The 18,684-nt window shown below is 38.1% G+C and overlaps 1 protein-coding gene across 2 annotated transcripts; it reads right to left on the reverse strand.

Annotated features, from left to right (window-relative positions):
* Positions 1-8,845: 8,845 nt before the first annotated feature.
* Positions 8,846-14,010, reverse strand: LOC135204949 (compound eye opsin BCRH1-like). 2 transcript variants are annotated; one of them, XM_064235188.1, is made up of 9 exons: positions 13,833-14,010; positions 13,035-13,242; positions 12,266-12,419; positions 11,680-11,921; positions 11,210-11,368; positions 10,859-10,963; positions 10,202-10,324; positions 9,265-9,397; positions 8,846-8,987 (listed from the first exon to the last, which is right to left on the reverse strand). In XM_064235188.1, the coding sequence occupies exons 1-8, from the start codon at positions 13,871-13,873 to the stop codon at positions 9,299-9,301; spliced, it is 1,131 nt and encodes a 376-aa protein (XP_064091258.1). In that variant the 5' UTR covers positions 13,874-14,010; the 3' UTR covers positions 8,846-8,987; positions 9,265-9,298. The 2 variants fall into 2 exon arrangements, with proteins under 2 accessions (XP_064091258.1, XP_064091259.1); XM_064235189.1 differs by having other exon boundaries at positions 9,261-9,397.
* Between the last annotated feature and the right edge of the window lie 4,674 nt (positions 14,011-18,684).

An 18,684-nucleotide genomic window follows, 5' to 3' on the forward strand; every position in this document is an offset into this window, starting at 1 on the left:
ATTAAGGTTTCAAAGTTTGATAGACGGATAAGTTAAGAGTCGCACTTCTAGAAAAGTACTGATGGAGACATAGAAAGACGGAAGAGGGACTCTCTTGTCTTGCTCAGACTGCAAAGTGATCGACATCAGTGTAGAGTTAATGGCTGGGATGAAAGCTGCGTAGTACCAAAGAAACCTCTAGAAGCAATGGATTTGGTTTTAGTGAAATTCGAAGCGTCAGGTGGGCATTACTTGCTCGCACACCATAATCTGTCGTGTTCAATGGAGGCATTCATCCCTCCACTGAAGGCTCACGATCTGCTTTGATGTTTGCAATACTGATACTGAAGTAAATGCAACAGTGAACTTCAAACTGTTTAGTGTGACTATTCATGTTTAAAGTGCTCCACTGTAAGCTGGGACAGTTTATTATTCTTAAGCCTATGTAAGCCTTAGTGAATTAAGACCTATTGGAATATATTTCCCGACAGCGAAGTTAAATCTATATAACTAAGAAAAGATATGCAGCAAAACTCGAGTGACCTCGATTTCAGTGATTTTCGTTCAAAAAGTGACTAACTGGCAACTCTTACCTTCTTCACATTTCTAATGACACTGAATTGCAACGGCGAAACATTTTGGAACTTCGCTCATAAAAAGATACAGTTCATTTAGCATGGTTTTATAGTATAATGTTATATATTTTTTATCAAAATATAGCTAGGTCATTAGAAAAAACATTAACACCTTAGTTTTAATCATGGTAAATATGAAAAGACGTAAATAATAAACGAATTTTACATGTTAGCCATCATAGTAATTTATTTAATGTAATGAACGTAACGGAGATGTAGTTGTGGGCGTGGCCTAACATGACGTCAACTGTGGTCATTTGCCAAACATGGTTGGAGCAACCCGACAGCGACCGGAAACGTCACCCCAACAAGGAGAGCTATAGTTGAGCTGCATCTCGCCAGATTTTCAAAAAAAGACATAGCTAATCGTCTTAATATCAAACAAGACAACTGTGTATAGATGGCTAAAACGATACAACGACGGAGAAGGATTGAAAAGCCACCCATAGACTGGGAGACCCCGCTGCACAACCGCAGAAGAAGACGAAGTGTTAATTAACTTTATAACCAAACACCCGTTTTCGTCATCATTTTCAGTGAAACGAGAAACAAATATACAAACATCAATTGACACTGTAAGACGTCGGTTTCGAGAAGCTGGTCTTCTATGTAGGAAACCTGCGCTCAAGCCTCTACTTACACAGACGCATATGGACCATCGTCTCGGGTTTGCGCTCGAATATCTGTCCAAGAGCGAGCAGTTTTGGGAAACTCTTATATTTTGTGACGAGAAGACTTTTTGCAACGACCAACAGGGAAGACTGCACTGCTGGCGTCCAGGAAAACCAGGTAATGAACATTTACTTATTTTGCCTTATATTTTTACGTGGTAGCCTAGGTGTGATATACTTTGTATTATAGGCCTAGTCTGTATATATGCTAAAGCTTTAATGAATAGTAATTCCTCTACACTGGTTTTTAAACCTGCTGACAAATATCTTTAATGGAAGTTACGATGTAATCAGGGAGAAATAATGCAAGAGAAGATATAAATTAATCTGACCTAGGGTGGGAGTTGGGAATTGTCATTACTGAGGAAGCAGTTTAAATGTCTATAAAATCCGCCTCCGCTTCGACCGCCTGCGCTTCGAAGTGTTGCTTGGCGGGAAACCAGTCGCAGAGGAAGTTCGTGCTAGCTTTCCTTCGAGTCTCGTGAATGTTTGAATACACATTGCACTGACTTGAAAGTCGTTTTAAGGTTACTATGCTATGACAACTTTCCTTATGCCTCTTTTCCGAATTCATAATATATACTATTAGGCCTACAACCAAAGATTTCTTTTTTAATTATTTCACTGTAAAACTAAGTCTGGCAGAAAAATACAACTGACGTAGCTGTTTCTAATATTTAAATAAGTTTTGGTTAAATGCATATTAAAGAACTGTATATATATAGATATATCTATATATATATATATATATAATAATATATATAGTCTTATAGCTTTTACATAGTTTTAATAGAAATCCTTATAGTGTTTTCTTAACAATGCACTTCAAGTCTTAAAAGTTAAAAGTTCGGTGTTATAGCAATATTACTGAAAGTATGGCTTAATAAAAGCGCCAGTTCTTTTTTTCTAATCCATAAGATCTATTGATGAGAGGAAGAACTGCAGTTAAAAACAGTTTCTTTTATATTTAAAAGTAAGCCCACTGTCATTGTTTTCTCTCCGAATATCTGTAAATTTATATTTTCTCTAAATCCTTCTCTCTATTTTTTTCAGATTGAGGATAAATATGTAGAACCAAATCGACGAAGTGGGAGGATAACCGCTGGCCTTTGGGCGGGGTTGGATGGCGTCTTGCGGACCAGGTGCTTTAGTGCCAATCCATGAGCGATTAAATAGGCAGGCAGTAGTTGACATTCTTGACGAGGTGCTGATTCCATCTGTTAGGATGCTACTGATTCCGGAACCGTTGCCCATATTCTTGGCAATGGACAAACCTCCTCTGTTCATAATAGCATGCCAGTAAAGAAAGTGGTTACAGCAGCATCCAGAAGTTATCGGATCGACTGGCCTGCAAAATCTCCGGATCTCAATCCCATTGAAAATTTATGGGCCATTATGACAAAGGAATGGGATGGCTCCGTTCTGAACAGTAAACAAGCCATCATAAGCCATTGCTTGTCAGTGTGGGAGTCAATGCGTGGGGAAAATATTTGCAGTAGACTGGTTGACAGTATTCCTAGACGGCTTAATTCGGTAATAGACAACCTAGGCTCACATACTAAATATTAATTAAACCCCCTCTCTCTCTCTCTCTCTCTATCTCTCCTCTCCTTCCTCTCTCGATGTATGTATGTATGTGTAGCTATATATGTATGACGTGTTTTAAAAGACGAGGTTGTGTTTACTCTATTTGTTTTGCTGGAATTTGTATATTTATTTTTCACAGGGACCTATGTATTTCAAAGAATTATACGTATTTTTTAAAAATAATTATATTGGTATACCATTTACTTAACCTATACCGTTTTTATTATCAATCATATTCATTGTTTGCTACTTGGGTTTATTAATGCCTTTACTAAGTACCGTTATTATTATCAATCATATTCATTATTTGCTGCTTGGTTTATTAATGCCTTTACTAAGTTACATTTCTTGAGATCTACCTAAGATTTCATTAGACCCAACTGGTGAAGGGGTGCATAGTGGCCCGCCAATGGCTTAGCTTGCCTTACCCGTAGGCCAAGTGCACTTCGCGCTTCTCGATTATATCATTCTCATTAAGCCTATAGGCCTATGAAGAAAATAATGACGGAAGTATACCACACCAAGACTGTGGAAGAATTTCACAAATCCTGCTTTATGGTCTTATAGACACCCTTCATAAGTTACAAAGATTTGATGCAACTTGTTGCTGTCTGGAATATAGCCCAGTATGTTATAAAGCCAATAGCATTGGCCTAGCCATTATTGTTTATAATACGTTGCAGTTGTCATTCTGTAGAATCTGCACTCGACAGTTGTAGCTGATAATATCCGACCTGATTATAGTCTTCCATTCCTAAAGTAAAAGTAAAATATATAAATTAGTTGTGTTTCTAATAGCGAAGATTACTCTTCACCTCGCTTATTTATTCAGTTATTTATTATTTACTTTTCTTCAAACTGAAGAAACCCCTCGGGAGACTAGACTTATGTAGCACTAGCTATAACCTAAGCCTAAGCCATAATTTATTGCAAGTATCGAAATCATGATCTCGACTAACATTTGCTTTATACACAAAGCCACAAAAGCTAAAAGTAATAACTTCGAATTCATATCCCAAATGCACCCATTTTTATCATTAGACTATGCTCTGCTCAACTTTTCTCTTGCTCTCCATCGCGATGTCCTCTTTCACAGTGTCCAGACTGACGATTCCACACGACTCATGGAAGTCACGGTGATCTGAGGTTTGCATGCTACAGTAACGTATTTAGTTTTCGTTCAGAAATATTGTAGCGTGAAATATTTTTGGTTTCAGGTTCCAATATATTTCAATTATAAGATTCTATATAACAAGTGACCAAACTTTTCCTCATATATACACGTTTTATAAAATACGAGATTTATACTAAGTGGCAACTTGAGAACAAACGCTTGTCCAGTACAAAAATAAAAAAAGTCACACGAGTTTTGCTGCATACTGTACACCATTTTACTCTACAGCACAGCTTTTGAAAAGCTCTCAGATTTGCAATTCACAGACCCCATACTACAAAATACATAATTGTAACCTTTTTCTGTATACTTTAATATCCGTTGCTCATTTATCTCAGTTCACAGAATATTCAAAGTTCTTGTACCATTCATATTTTGTGGTTATTATTATTATTATTATTATTATATTTATTATGTTTTTTTTTTTTGCTCTATCACAGTCCTCCAATTCGACTGGGTGGTATTTATAGTGTGGGGTTCCGGGTTGCATCCTGCCTCCTTAGGAGTCCATCACTTTTCTTACTATGTGTGCCGTTTCTAGGATCACACTCTTCTGCATGAGTCCTGGAGAGCTACTTCAGCCTCTAGGGTTTTCTAGATTCCTTTCAGGGATCTTGGGATCGTGCCTAGTGCTCCTATGATTATGGGTACGATTTCCACTGGCATATCCCATATCCTTCTTATTTCTATTTTCAGATCTTGATACTTATCCATTTTTTCCCTCTCTTTCTCTTCAACTCTGGTGTCCCATGGTATTGCGACATCAATGAGTGATACTTTCTTCTTGACTTTGTCAATCAACGTCACGTCTGGTCTGTTTGCACGTATCACTCTATCCGTTCTGATACCATAGTCCCAGAGGATAATCTTTGCCCTGGATCGTTTCTATCACTCCCTCAGGTTGGTGCTCGTACCACTTATTACTGCAGGTAGCTGATGTTTCTTGCACAGGCTCCAGTGGAGGGCTTTTGCCACTGAATCATGCCTCTTTTTGTAACTGGTTCTGTGCAAGTGCCGGCATTCGCTTGCTATGTGGTTTATGGTTTCATTTTTCGTATTGCACTTCCTACATATGGGAGAGATGTTATTTCCGTCTATCGTTCTTTGAATATATCTGGTTCTTAGGGCCTGATCTTGTGCCGCTGTTATCATTCCTTCAGTTTCCTTCTTTAGCTCTCCCCTCTGTAACCATTGCCAATTGTCATCGCCTGCGGCTAGTTCTTTAGTCTGTCTTATGTATTGTCCGTGCATTGGTTTGTTGTGCCAGTCCTCTGTTCTGTCTGTCATTCTCCTGTCTCTGTATATTTCTGGGTCCTCGTCTACTTTTATTAGTCCTTCTTCCCATGCACTCTTTAGCCACTCGTCTTCACTGGTTTTCAGATATTGCCCCCCCAGTGCTCTGTTTTCGATGTTTACGCAGTCCTCTATACTTAGTAGTCCTCTCCCTCCTTCCTTTCGTGTTATGTATAGTCCTGTCCGTATTTGCTCTTGGGTGTAGTGCTTTGTGTATTGTCATATGTTCCTGGTTTTCTGATCTATGCTGCGGAGTTCTGCCTTCGTCCATTCCACTATTCCTGCGCTGTATCTGATTACTGGCAACTGCCCATGTGTTTATGGCTTTTATCATATTTCCGGCGTTGAGTTTTGACTTGAGTATCGCCTTGAGTCTCTGCATATATTCTTTCCTGATCGTGTCCTTCATCTCTTGGTGTTTTATATCCCCTCCTTCCATTATTCCCAGGTATTTGTATCCTGTCTCATCTATGTGTTTGATGTTGCTCCCATCTGGTAGCTTTATCCCTTCAGTTCTCGTTACTTTGCCTTTTTGTATGTTGACTAAGGCGCATTTTCTATTCCAAACTCCATCCTGATGTCCCCAGATATTATTATTATTATTATTATTATTATTATTATTATTATTATTATTATTATTATTATTTTTATTATTATTAATTGTTATTATTTTGTTAAAATGACTGCTGCTTCAGCACTATTAATTTTGTCGAGAGTCTTCTTTATCTTTCTGATGACGGTTTTCTCGCTGTTGCTTAGACTGGCGAGCAAGATCAGGAAGAAACGTCCCGTTGGAGAGAGAGAGAGAGAGAGAGAGAGAGAGAGAGAGAGAGAGAGAGAGAGAGAGAGAGAGAGAGAGAGAATTGTATAAGCAATAATAAACCAAATGACTCAACCGAATTTTACCATGCCCTTTGGTGCGTTGCTCGCCAGTCTAAGCAACAACGAGAAAGCCGTCATCAGAAAGATAGAGAAGACTCTCTACAAGATTAATAGTGCTGAAGCAGCAGTCATTTTTAACAAAACATGTCTACGAGAGAGTCTCCTTCCGAAATATTATTATTATAATTAAGCAAAAATTATACAAATCCCCAAGGATATAAACTGTCTTTCTGTCTAAAAAGACAGACCAAAGTGCAATACACTAATGAAGTGAATAAATTTAAATGAAGACAAATGGAAATAAAATACAGATACATCTATAAACGTCCATACACAGTGGCTGAGAAAAGTGAGGAAAAGAACGCAATGATTCTCTCACGAAGGAAAAAGGCAGCACAGTAATGGACTTCTCTCTTTAGGTGATCGTAAAGCTCCTTTTAATACAGAGATTTTTTTTCAGAGAGGGGAAAGGTGGGTGATATGGGTCCTTCCCTTATTTTGGAGGTCAGGTAGTAGGTCAGGGTACTAAGTTTATAGGGGGCTTTTTGGTATCTTTTAGAGCTACTAAAAATCCTGGTTATACATATATTTATATCTGTGTATGTATGTAAATAAGTTCTTCTGTTAAAACAGGATACGTCTCAAGTATAAAAGGCCCATTAAAACACTCTGGTGTGAAGCTAAGGTCTATATTTCTGTGGACTAACTTCCACCCTTATCACTACTTGATCAGGGTGGAAGCTAATGGGCCTTTTATACTTGAGACGTGTATGCATGTACACATGTATTAGAATACATATATACAAAGGATAGTCAGAAGTCTACTCAGCATTTATCAATTTATCAACAAAAAAGCCGACGTTTCGAGAGCAATTGGACATAAAAACAGATGAAATCAAGGCTTTGAACTCAATTAGAATTACGAACCAAAACATTCAAGTTCTTGGGTAAAGAATAATTCACGTAAGCGTTGATACTGACACACTCAGGCTTAGCGTTTAGACATGCGTGATGCAGGAGCTAGGTTAATTCTTAATACTAAATCAGATATATATACATATATATATATAAAATAAGGATTCTTACCATCTCAAGTTAAGGCTGCAGTTGTACAGATCACGAGGAGACACAGAAGTACTGGAACTATTGACGAAGTGGTTAGGTCACTCAGTAAACAGGTATATTCTGAAATCAGTACAGAATGTTAAAGTATTGTGCAAGGACTCTTGAAGTCTCTATACAGAATGTTATGTTTACATAATACAACAATGGAATCTGATAAGAGTTTTCCTCACAGTTTGAAGGACTCCATAGTGAACACCATCAGTAGAACAGGAACTGAATTGAGAGGTGTATAGATATATTTATACTGTATACATAAGGAAGTATATATGTTAGTATATAGTGTATGTATCATGTATCATATATATACACATATATATGTATATATACATAATGTATAACACAATATGTTGTAATGTATATATGATTAATGCATGATTTTCTGGTAAATACGTTTGTAACATATACTGTGAAATAAGCAGTGCATTTATCAATCAATCTATATTAGGGCAATATTTACACTAGGATAAAACAAATGACAAAATATAAAAAAACTCCTGACATAAGAAGAAAAATGATTAAAAAAACACCTATGTCAAATAAAATCATGGAACTTAAAAAAAAAGGGGAAAAAATTATGTTTGACAGGAAGCATTACTATTCCCATTCCTATACCTTCATGTGGGTAGACATGTTGACCTGAACAAGACCAGAATAAAACACTTTCTTGCCTCTAAGTCCCACTACCTAAGAATCAAGAGAAGTGGGCGGGGCCTCTGGAGAGAATTCTCACAAGAGGCGAACCTCAATCGAGAAGTGATTCTCATTTTTTGGAGATTTCAGTGACTCGGAGGAGAGAGAGAGAGAGAGAGAGAGAGAGAGAGAGAGAGAGAGAGTATTTATTTGTGAGAGAAAGAGACAGTCTGAGAGAGTGTGTGTGTCTGTATTTGTGAGAGAAAGAGACAGTATGTGTTTGTGAGATAGTGTGGGAGAGACAGTTAGTGTGGGTTGGAGAGAGAGAGAGAGAGAGAGAGAGAGAGAGAGAGAGAGAGAGAGACTTTCCAGCTCGTATAGTTGTCAACCCCAGCTACGGAGCCAATTGTAAGTGAGAGAAAAGCTTCCTTTATCGTAAATAAACAGTTTCTAAGGTGACCTTGACCCCGGGGGGTTGTCAATACTGGTCTGTTGACCTGAATTCTGAGGTCATCTGTATGTTGACTAGGTCAGAGTCTGTCTTTCCTGCCCTGGATGGAATCTTGATTCACTGGTTCTTGTCAACTTTATGTAAGATTCAGCTCTCATTTTCTTGACAGCAATTATAGAACACAGGAATCTCAGAAATGTTTAATTTCAGAAATGTTTAATTTCTGGTCAACTTTAATACAGGATTCAACTCCTATTTTCTTGACAGCAAATACTGATTTTAGGAAAACATTCTTTTAGTAAAATCTATATAAATATGATATATATATATATATATATATATATATATATATATATATATATATATATATACAGTGGGATATATCTATGTGGGTAGATTAAACTCCATTTAATGCAAGAGGATTTATTTTTCCAAAACCAAAAAGCTTTGGTTTCATTTTTGTATATTTTTTTCGATGCAATTTGTAAGGTCGCCCCTTTTCCCGACACTCTGCTGCTGCGTGGTGGCGCCGCTGGTTTTGGGGGAAGTTTGTTGCACAGCTGCATGAAAATAAATAAATGTTTGGTAATTATTACATTAGACGCTGATGCCATGAGTCATTTTTTTAGAGATATGCTGAGCATTTGGTCTCTATAGCATTTATGAAAAACTAGAAATTAACCCATAAAACAACGCCCCTGAACTGTACAAGCGTTGCGGGATCTTGCACCACGCTCAAGCTATCTGGTACAAGCCGCAGTGAGTTGCCAAGACACCCAAGAGCCAACAGAGAATGACAAGTGAGTCTCACACTCTCTACAATTCAAACGTACCAACCTGAACGCACCATCCTGCTTTCATTTTCCTAAACTTAAGCTTTTTCGTTTTTCTCTGAATTGCTTGTCTGGTTATCGTCGTACTTCTTCTCTTCCTCGTGGACGCAGAACCAGGGCATGTGTTTGGTGATTGCCTGAAAGTGGAGGATAAACAAGACTTGAGTCGCAGTAAAAGTGAAGATGGAAAGGTAGCAGGGTGCTTGCAGGAGACTGGGAAGAGACTGGAACGCTTGTGGAAGCCAAGGTGAGACTGTTTATTGGGATTGTTGAGCTAACTCTCCTTTACGGAAGTGAAGAGTGTGGATGATAAATGTGGACTCAAATAAGATGATTTGAAGCTGTTGAGATGAAATGGTTGGTGTAGTATTTGTTGTGTGTGAAGGGTTGAAATGTTTAAAAATATAAATAAGTGGCAAGAAGGATAGTGCATGAGAAAGGATGGCTTAAGAGTGTTTTGAGATGGTCTGGACAACTGGAAAGGATGTAAGATGATAGGTTGGTGGAAAGATTGTACTATATTTCTGGAAATTTTGAGCGTGTGCAAGTGTGTGTATGTGTATGCATCTGTGTGTGTGGGTGGGTGGATGTAAAAAAATATGTGGTAGAAGTTCAGATAGATGAAACTCATTCAAATTAGAAAGAACATATGGTAAAAGTTCAACCAGGCAAACTTGACTCAAAATTGAAAACACTACAATACAGCAAATTCCTTCTGCTAACATTCTGAAAGCACAAGGGTCTCAGGGTGGCCTGAGACCTAATGGTGTGAGGACAAGGAAATGATAACTCCAATCAACTGAGCATGGACTTAGAAAGACTTCTAATAAAAGTGTTGATGTTACATGGCATTTCTGAAGGATCCCAGACATTCTACCCAATGAAATCAGGCCACAATAGCATCCAGGACTTGTGTTACAGATATGACGGAGTTCTCTTACCAGACGGAACTTGGGATGGCTGATGGCGTAAACGAAAGGATTGTAGCAGGAGGCGCTCTTAGCCAGGAGAGCTGGAAGCATAGTCACCAGTGGGGTGATGTTGTGGTAGTTTCCAGACACACCCTTGGGGAAGAGATTTGGGGATTTTTTTTTATATTTGAGGTTTTCTGAGTCAAGGTAAGGTCTGGAAAGTATTGGATAATTTCAAAGAAGAATTTGTTTAATCAAAGTAGTGAATAATCTTCATTCAGTCTTGGAATATTTGGGAATGATGTCCTCAATTATTCTAGAGGTGAATTTGCTTCCTCAAAATAAAGAATTTTCTTTCCTCAAGAAAAAATCATTTTACTTTCTTCAAAATGGTTCTGAATCCATTTTCAAGTAGATATCCAGTCATGATGTCCAATGTAAAGTAGAAAATTTAACTAATCTAACTTGAGGGCTAGAAGGTGAAGATTCCAATCACCATAATTGACAAAAAAGGGTCAGTTGGACTTTATAAAGTAAGATAAGTTTGAGTTTTGGACTGGTAACTTCACTGAAACGGCTCACAAGGAGAAAGTCTGTGTGGCCAAGTAGAAAATAAGACTTGATAATAATGCAAAAGTATTTTTGAGTGTATATCAGCAGTAACATGAAATTCATTATCATAAGTACCTGAATGGTGATGATGGCATAGGGGACCCAACAACAGAACCACAAGCTGACGTTGGCGATGGCGGTCTTAGCAATGCGAACTTCAGCACGCTGGGACTCGGCTTCCTGTTTGAGACGGCAGGATAAGCTCTTAGTATCCTTACAGCATCCTTCAAGTTATATTTATGTGTCATAGTTATCATAGAACAATTTAATAAGCTTACTGAATGAAAGGATTTGCTCTTTCAGTAAGTGTTACACCCCTTCACGGGACCTACTTCAAGTGGTCTGATAAAGAAAAACTGATTAGAAGCTTAGATACACATTTTTACACATTTATGCAATGCAAATATGAGGGTCTGAATCACTTACGTTGGAACGAAGGTTGGCAACATTCATCTTCTTGGCCTGCTCACGCATGGCGGCTTCGTGGGCGAAGATGGCCTTTACGATGAAGACATAAGACCCTACAATGATGGTTGCTGGGAGGCAGAAGTCGAAGAAGATGATGCACATATTGTAGCTCTTGGTCTGTTTGCGAGGAAAGGAGAATGAAGTCAATTGACTATCAACATTGTACACTGCAAGTTTTTGAACTAACAGAGATGCAGTTGTGTATTTTGTAGAAGAAGAGAGGTAGCAGGTAGAGGGCTGAAGGTTGGATTAATATCTTTGCCTCATAAAAAGGACCATACATTTTTAAAACTAGTTGAAGATCATAGGAGATTGATTTAAGAGTTGATGCTTCACAATGAGGCGCCCCCCCCTACCCCCAATAAAAAACAACAACAGACTGAAAGAGGAAATTTCATTGTCTAGACTATGCGAGCCCCATAACTTACGTTGAAGTCCTGTGAGATGTAGTCATAGCTGCAGGAGTCCAGGATCCCCTCGGGGATGTACTTGCCCCATCCGAAGAATGGAGGAAGAGCCCAGCCAATGGCCATTGCCCAGCAGAAGAGGCACATCATCTTAGCCTTGCCAGCAGTCAGTTTAGGGCCGTTGAAGGAATTGCAGATGATGTTGTACCTATCCCAGGAGATCATCACCAAGGACCAGATGCTGCAGACACCAGTTACGGCACCTGTGAAGACAACATAGAATAATCCCAAAGGTGTCAGAGTGAAGTTGTTTATAAACTATACTTCAAAGTTACATTTGAGAGACATTCACCACTTCAAGGGGGATTTTGTACTGGATGAATTCTTTCTCTGTATGAGTCAAGACTCATGTTATTCGCTTCTTTCTTGCAGGGCTTCTGCTTTCTAAATTCAACCTTGTTTACAAACTATACTTCAAAGTTACATCTGAAAGATATTGACAACTTCAAGAAGATATCTGTACTAGAGGAATTCTTGCTCTATAAGATCCAAGACCCATATTATTCTCTTCTTTCAACTGGGCTTCTGCTTTCTAAACTCAACCTACCAAGAGCAGCGTAGAGCTGACAGTAGAAGGCGCTGAACATCCAGCGTCCACCCATAAAGCAGTTGTAGGCAAATGGTGGGAAGTTGGTGGTCAACATGATCATGTCAGAAACGGCCAAGTTCACGACCAATAAATTCGCGGGGGTCTGGAGAAACTGAAATGGGAGGTTGAGAGTGACATGAGTTATGATTCTTATTGAATGTCTAAAGTAGGCTAAGTTATTATGACTGTGAGATGGTTGTTAGACAGAAAATAAGTTGGATTATCTTAATTTGCAAGGACAATAGCCAGTCAGGTAAGAAATTCTAGTCTTTGAAAAACTGATTATCAACAGAAACGATAAGACACTGATTTTCCAAACTGAATACTAGACAGAATTTTGATTAGTTTCAAAGCTTCTTGACAGATAGAGAAGAAACGACATTGGTTTGTAAAAAGAATTACTGTTTAGAAAAACTTGATTCACTGGTTTGAAGAGCTTATCATAACATTAAAAAAGGAACTTTTTTGTTGGACCAGTTCGTAAAAATCTGCTGAGTTTGCAAAGCTAATCTCCAGTTAGAATAATTTTACTAGTAGATATCAAAGCTTGACATTACACATCTAGGGTGGGATTTCATGGTTTTATAAAGTGGACAACTAATCAGATAGAGAAATTCTTAACTCTGTAAGACCAGATATCAAAACCTGAAGAGGATGAAGATGAACATTTGAATTTTGGACTTTTATGACTTCAGTCTCCTTACTGAGCTTCTGATATAGCTCTTACCTTGGCCTTGAAGTACAGGTTGATCACAATCAGGTTGCCAGTAATGGAGAAGAAACCCAGGAAGATGTAAATCACACCTAACAGGTAGTGCCACATTGGATTCACTGGAGGAAAGCTGTACCAATGCTGGTGGACCATGTGTTTGACCTCGTCTGGGACGAAGTCTACCACAGTCATCCCTGCTGGGTACCCAAAGGTGGCCTCCTGCCTGAAAAGGGAGAAAAGGAGGGAGACAGCATCCCAGTTAGTCTGGTTTCATTGATGGGTCTTGAAGGGAGAATAAGAGTGGGGACTTTTAGAGTCAAATTCACCACAAGAAATGTTTCTACTCCGAGTCTTGTTATTACTGTTATTCAAAAGATGAACCCTTTTCATGTGGAACAAGCCCACACCAAAGAATATGGTGTTCATCAGAAAGAATGAATAGTGTGACCACCAGTATGACACACTATTAATATAATGGATTTTGGCCCTATGATAGATAATTTATCATGATCTAGGGGATTGTAGACAACACACCATTGCGACATAATATGAGGATATTCTAGTATATGGTGCCACATATAATGACAAAAGATAACATGAGCATATCCCTGTATAAGTGCTACAAATAATGACGAAGATCATATGAACATATCATAGTATAAGGTGCCACATATAATGACAAAGAATATCCTAGTATAAGGTGTTTTATATCAGACAAATATGGGCACATCCCAGCATAAGTTGCCACATATAATGCCAAAGAAACAGAAACTGTCTAAACAATTTTAAAAATTGAAAAAATCCTCAATTTACCCAAAATAGGCGAACTGGGGTCCTGTACTGTTGGCAGCCATTGTGACAGAGTAGTAACCTTCAGGGGGAACAACCTATGAAGATGGACAAGAAACGAACTCAAAAAATCCTCCACCAATTTCCTGTGCGAGAGGAATAATTCGGTGGAACAACAGTAGGACCTGAAGTCGAAGCTTGCATCGACCAAAGCTTGGAACAGAGTTTATATACCGTAACGCTTCGAGAGGTAATCCAATCAGGAGCTGATGGGTGGGGGCGGGGGGGGAGGGGGTCCGAGGGAGGGAGGAGAAGGCTAAAGGAGGAAGTCCCGAGTTGACCGAAAGATGTCGGAGTCATCGATTTTGGGGTTTTGAGGATTCAGGCTGTTTGAAATGTTTGAATAAACTTAGAAAGAGTGAGAGATAGAGGTTCACTGATGAAATTACTGTTGTTGATGCACATTTAACAGGAGATTTTGCTTCAAGATTCATACATCCCTAGTCAAAGGTATTGTCAAAATGAATAGATATGTAAAAAAAAACTCGAGATCAATTTTGGAACATTGTTGGAACCAGGATTAGCTAAGTGTCCACTTTGCAGGGATGTGGCTAAATTAATACAAGGGTCCAAAATTTTTGTGTTACTGCTTGGCATACTTTTTTCATTAAAATTCCAGACTAGACACATTTCTACATCAAGCATTCTCTGGAAAATCTCTCAAATATTTCTCTGGCCTGAGAACACTGATTCAGTAAGACCCCATAAGTTTATTTTTTGATGGTGACACTCTTCTCATCCCAAAAATTCAAAGCTTCTTGTTTCTGCAAAAGATATTTTCCTAAATGAAGTACCAAGACAATCTGCTCAGCATTAGGTGAAGTAATGTCTTAAACTGTGATTGTACGGCAGTCCTGTTTTTAATTGAGGTACAGTCGTCATAAAAAAATCTGAGTCAAGAGTCACTGTCAAAATACAGCACCTTTTCGAAATTTTGGGCCATATAATTTTCCCCGAGACATTTTTTTTCGAGATTCTCTTTATCCAAATAGTTGCGCTGTCCTTTTTCAAGAGGGATTTCTTATTGAAATTCGAGAGCATTCTTGTTTCGAGTTAATATCGAAGTTCAATGGCAGTCTTGTTTAGACATAAGATCATTATTGAATTTTTTCCTTGTGGGCTCCTTTTTCGAGACAGATTTATCATTGGAATTCTTGTGGGCTCCTTTTTCGAAATCGTATCACTTTCGAAATTCCCTGGTATCTCTATTTGGAGACATGACTATTCGAGATTGTATGTCTTACAAAATAGAATCAGTATAAGTTATCAAGCTTGATTCTTTCACCAGATGAGATGATCTTTATCAGTTTCCAGCATAATTCAGGATAACACTGACTGAGACATTTGCTTTTAGTATTTATAAACAGGAAAAAGTTTTTCTTATCTTTAATGGTTGATAACCGTGATTTTAGCTTTAGCTTTGCATCCATTTTGAAAAGTTACCATCATAGAATTATTCTCTCACCTTTTCAGAATCTCTATTGATAAGCAATGTTATCTTTACCCAGATATTTCTTCACTTAATTCCTTTAACCTGCATCATTAGTTTGCTGTAACAAAACAGTCTTTGGAACAGTTTGTAATATTTGAAAACAAAACATTAAATAATTTACGTGTATATATATATATAGATCTATATATATATATATATATATATAGGTATATATATATATGTATATATTACTGTACCATACAGAAGAATAATAGGACCTCATTTAAACAGAATTTTTCTTTATGACTAGCGGACGATGGGGACAGTTAGCCCTTGAAAGGTTGCACCTTTTATGCAGAAAATCTCCAATGTGTACGAATATAAATATGTATAAAATATATATTCCCAGATGTTTCACCTTTAATCCCCTACTGCCTCCATTCCTGCGTGACTTACGTTTGTGAGCATCAACGAAATATTTAGTATTTCTCCAACCGTGGAATATGTGTGTCAAGACTTCTCGCCTTTCAATACTTTGACAAACGTGAGGGCAAAAATCCTTTGGATTTAAAGTTATGAGACTTGAAGTTATTTGTGTCTCCTGGAGTTAGCGGGAAAATCCCCCTTAACAGGATCAATGTTTCGACTTCAACAGCCAGTTTCTCGTCTAGAATAAATGGCTTAGGAAGCAGAGGGCTTATCTTGGCAAGAACCTCTCTTCTGCAACTTCTTCTTTCTGATTATCGCGGCATCATGTCAGGCAGATGGGGGGCCGGTTGGCTATGCCACCTAGGGGTACAATTGACTGGGGTAAAGGGTGACCTCACTGAGTCACTTCCAGTGACCTGGACCTTTCTACTAGCACCTGTGACCTGGACCTTTCCTAGTAGCCCATGTGACCTGGACCTTTCTACTAGCATCTGTGACCTGGACCTTTCCTAGTAGCCCATGTGACCTGGACCTTTCCTAGTAGCCCATGTGACCTGGACCTTTCCTAGTAGCCCATGTGACCTGGACCTTTCTACTAGCATCTGTGACCTGGACCTTTCCTAGTAGCACCTGTGACCTGGATCTTCCCTAGTAGCACCTGTGACCTGGACCTTTCCTAGCAGCACCTGTGACCTTGGCCTCCTTGACCTGGGAAATGCGCAGTAATGCCAGATCAAGAAAGAGAGACCTGTCAGTCGCTAATATTATATAATTACCCTTTGGTGCAAGTTTTTTTTCCAAAGTACGTTGAATATATTAAACGATATTTAATGTTCCATCACTACTCCCTAGGGGTGAGACCACGTCCTCTGCATCTGATAAATATCCACCAGCAAGACCTAACTTCGTAAAAGGTGTAATTCCTTATCTAAGAAAACTCTCGCCTCAAAGGCACGTGCCTCAGGATTTGTGCAACACAGGATCACAGAGATGCTCCTCTTGATAAAGTCTTTCCACTTTAACTTAGTTTTCATCAAAATCTTGTGATGAAGCCTCGATTCAATTGTTAATTCAGATGACCAACACCTTCTGCTGACTCAAGCAACTAACAGCTTCAAAACTCCAAAATTTAATGATTTTAAGGGGCAAACATTACCTTTTATATAAGACAGAACCCATAGGATAAGATCTCTCAAGGAAGCCACTTTTGTGGGTGCTGTTGCCCCAAGATTCCCAGATAGATGAAAATGTACAAAGAAATCCTATAAGTTGTTTGGGTTCTTCCTCGCTTGGAAAACTAATCCTGTGAGACTAAGATTCGAGTTCCTCTGAATCGAGAACTGGACATCTGCTATAAAACTTTTTGGAAAAATGTATCTCTGACTGTAGGATGCATTTAAGAATGATAAATCAAAATCTCTTGATGGCTTATCACCAGAGGACAAGACTGAGCACCACTTTCCATTTCTTAGAGTCGTCATGGTAAGATAAACATTCTCCAAGTATATATATATAGAATTTACTCTTCACTTTTTTACCAGACAGGTACTGTAACAATAACAACCAAAGCCTTGAATCCAAATAAAGAACCAGATGAAGAAAGTGTGACGTCCATGGCAAGATTCGAACCAATCATAATATCACACCAGAACAAGGTAACGTTACCCACCTGACCATGCAGAAGGATATGTTTTAATTTTGTAAACAAGTATCTGACAACAGGATTCACTTAAGAGTAAATTATTACAACATTAGCACACATCAAGGAAGAGACATAAACACAATGCCAGCAGAAAAACTATTGCAACGAAGTTTTTAATCGAAACAAGTGTTGTTCAGTGAGGGCTGAAAATGAGTATCGTTTCCTACTGATATACTGCATCTGCTACAATAGTTCCATGACTTCGAATACGTTTTAACTTTGGACACAAATCTCTCACAAAGCAGGATCTAGTTGAGAATACTTTCCTCACAATGCGTTTATAAGATTTTACGGACCGCTGTAATAAACCGAAGCATCATGTTAAAATTTTGGAATAAATTCTTCAGACTTCTGGACGATTTTGGTGGTAACTATCTTGCTTAATCTGGGAAGTACAGGACTTCATACATCCCAGTACAAGATTGAATGTTGTCATGGAAAATAACACTTCATCAGATATTTTTCCGATTTGGACACAAGGTTTCATTCTTGAAGACAGTGTTGATCAGCAATCAGTTTTATCCAAGTCCTCATTTTTGAGGACAATGGTGATTCAGAAATCAGTTTTTATCCAAGTCCTCATTCTTGAGGACAGTGGTGGTTAGAAATTAGTTTTTATCAAAGTCCTCATTCTTGAAGACTGGTGATTAGAAATTTGTGTTTATCTACTTTGCTGGCATTTAAATACTTAGTCCTTGAGTGAAAGGTTAATATTCATCTAATGTTTTGTCTAGTGATTCAAGTTTATATGACTGGATGATGTCATTTTAGTAAAGACAGAATTGAAAATATGCCTTTCACGTTGTCATCAAGCATATAATTTTTTTAAATTTACAAATATACTTGGTTTGGCTTCTTTCTTTAGATATATCTAAAAAGACAGCTAAATTGATCGACAATGTTTAGAGATATGTTTGACAGTTTGAACCTAATTTGATAGATTTTGTTTTACCCTGGGTGAGTTCACCAAGACTCTCCTCATAATGCGTTTATAAGATTTTACGGACCGCTGTAATAAACCGAAGTGTCATGTTAAAACTTTGGAATAAATTCTTCAGACTTCAGGACGTTTTTGGTGGTAACTATCTTGCTTAATCTGGGAAGTACAGGACTTCATACATCCCAGTACAAGATTGAATGCTGTCATGGAAAATAACACTTCATCAAACATTTTTCCGATTTGGACACAAGCTTTCATTCTTAAAGACAGTGGTGATTTGAAACCAGTTGTATCCAAGTTCTCCTTCTTGAGG

This window comes from Macrobrachium nipponense, chromosome 48 (assembly GCF_015104395.2).
Source record: "Macrobrachium nipponense isolate FS-2020 chromosome 48, ASM1510439v2, whole genome shotgun sequence".
Classification (NCBI taxonomy): domain Eukaryota; kingdom Metazoa; phylum Arthropoda; class Malacostraca; order Decapoda; family Palaemonidae; genus Macrobrachium; species Macrobrachium nipponense.

Excerpts from the sequence above, each read along its gene's own strand:
- LOC135204949 (XM_064235188.1), bottom strand. The coding sequence starts at position 13,873 with ATGGCTGCCAACAGTACAGGACCCCAGTTCGCCTATTTTGG. Across the intron at positions 13,243-13,832 it reads CCCCAGTTCGCCTATTTTGG|GCAGGAGGCCACCTTTGGGT; the intron begins GTAAATTGAGGA and ends CTCCCTTTTCAG. Across the intron at positions 12,420-13,034 it reads ACCTGTACTTCAAGGCCAAG|TTTCTCCAGACCCCCGCGAA; the intron begins GTAAGAGCTATA and ends CTCCCATTTCAG.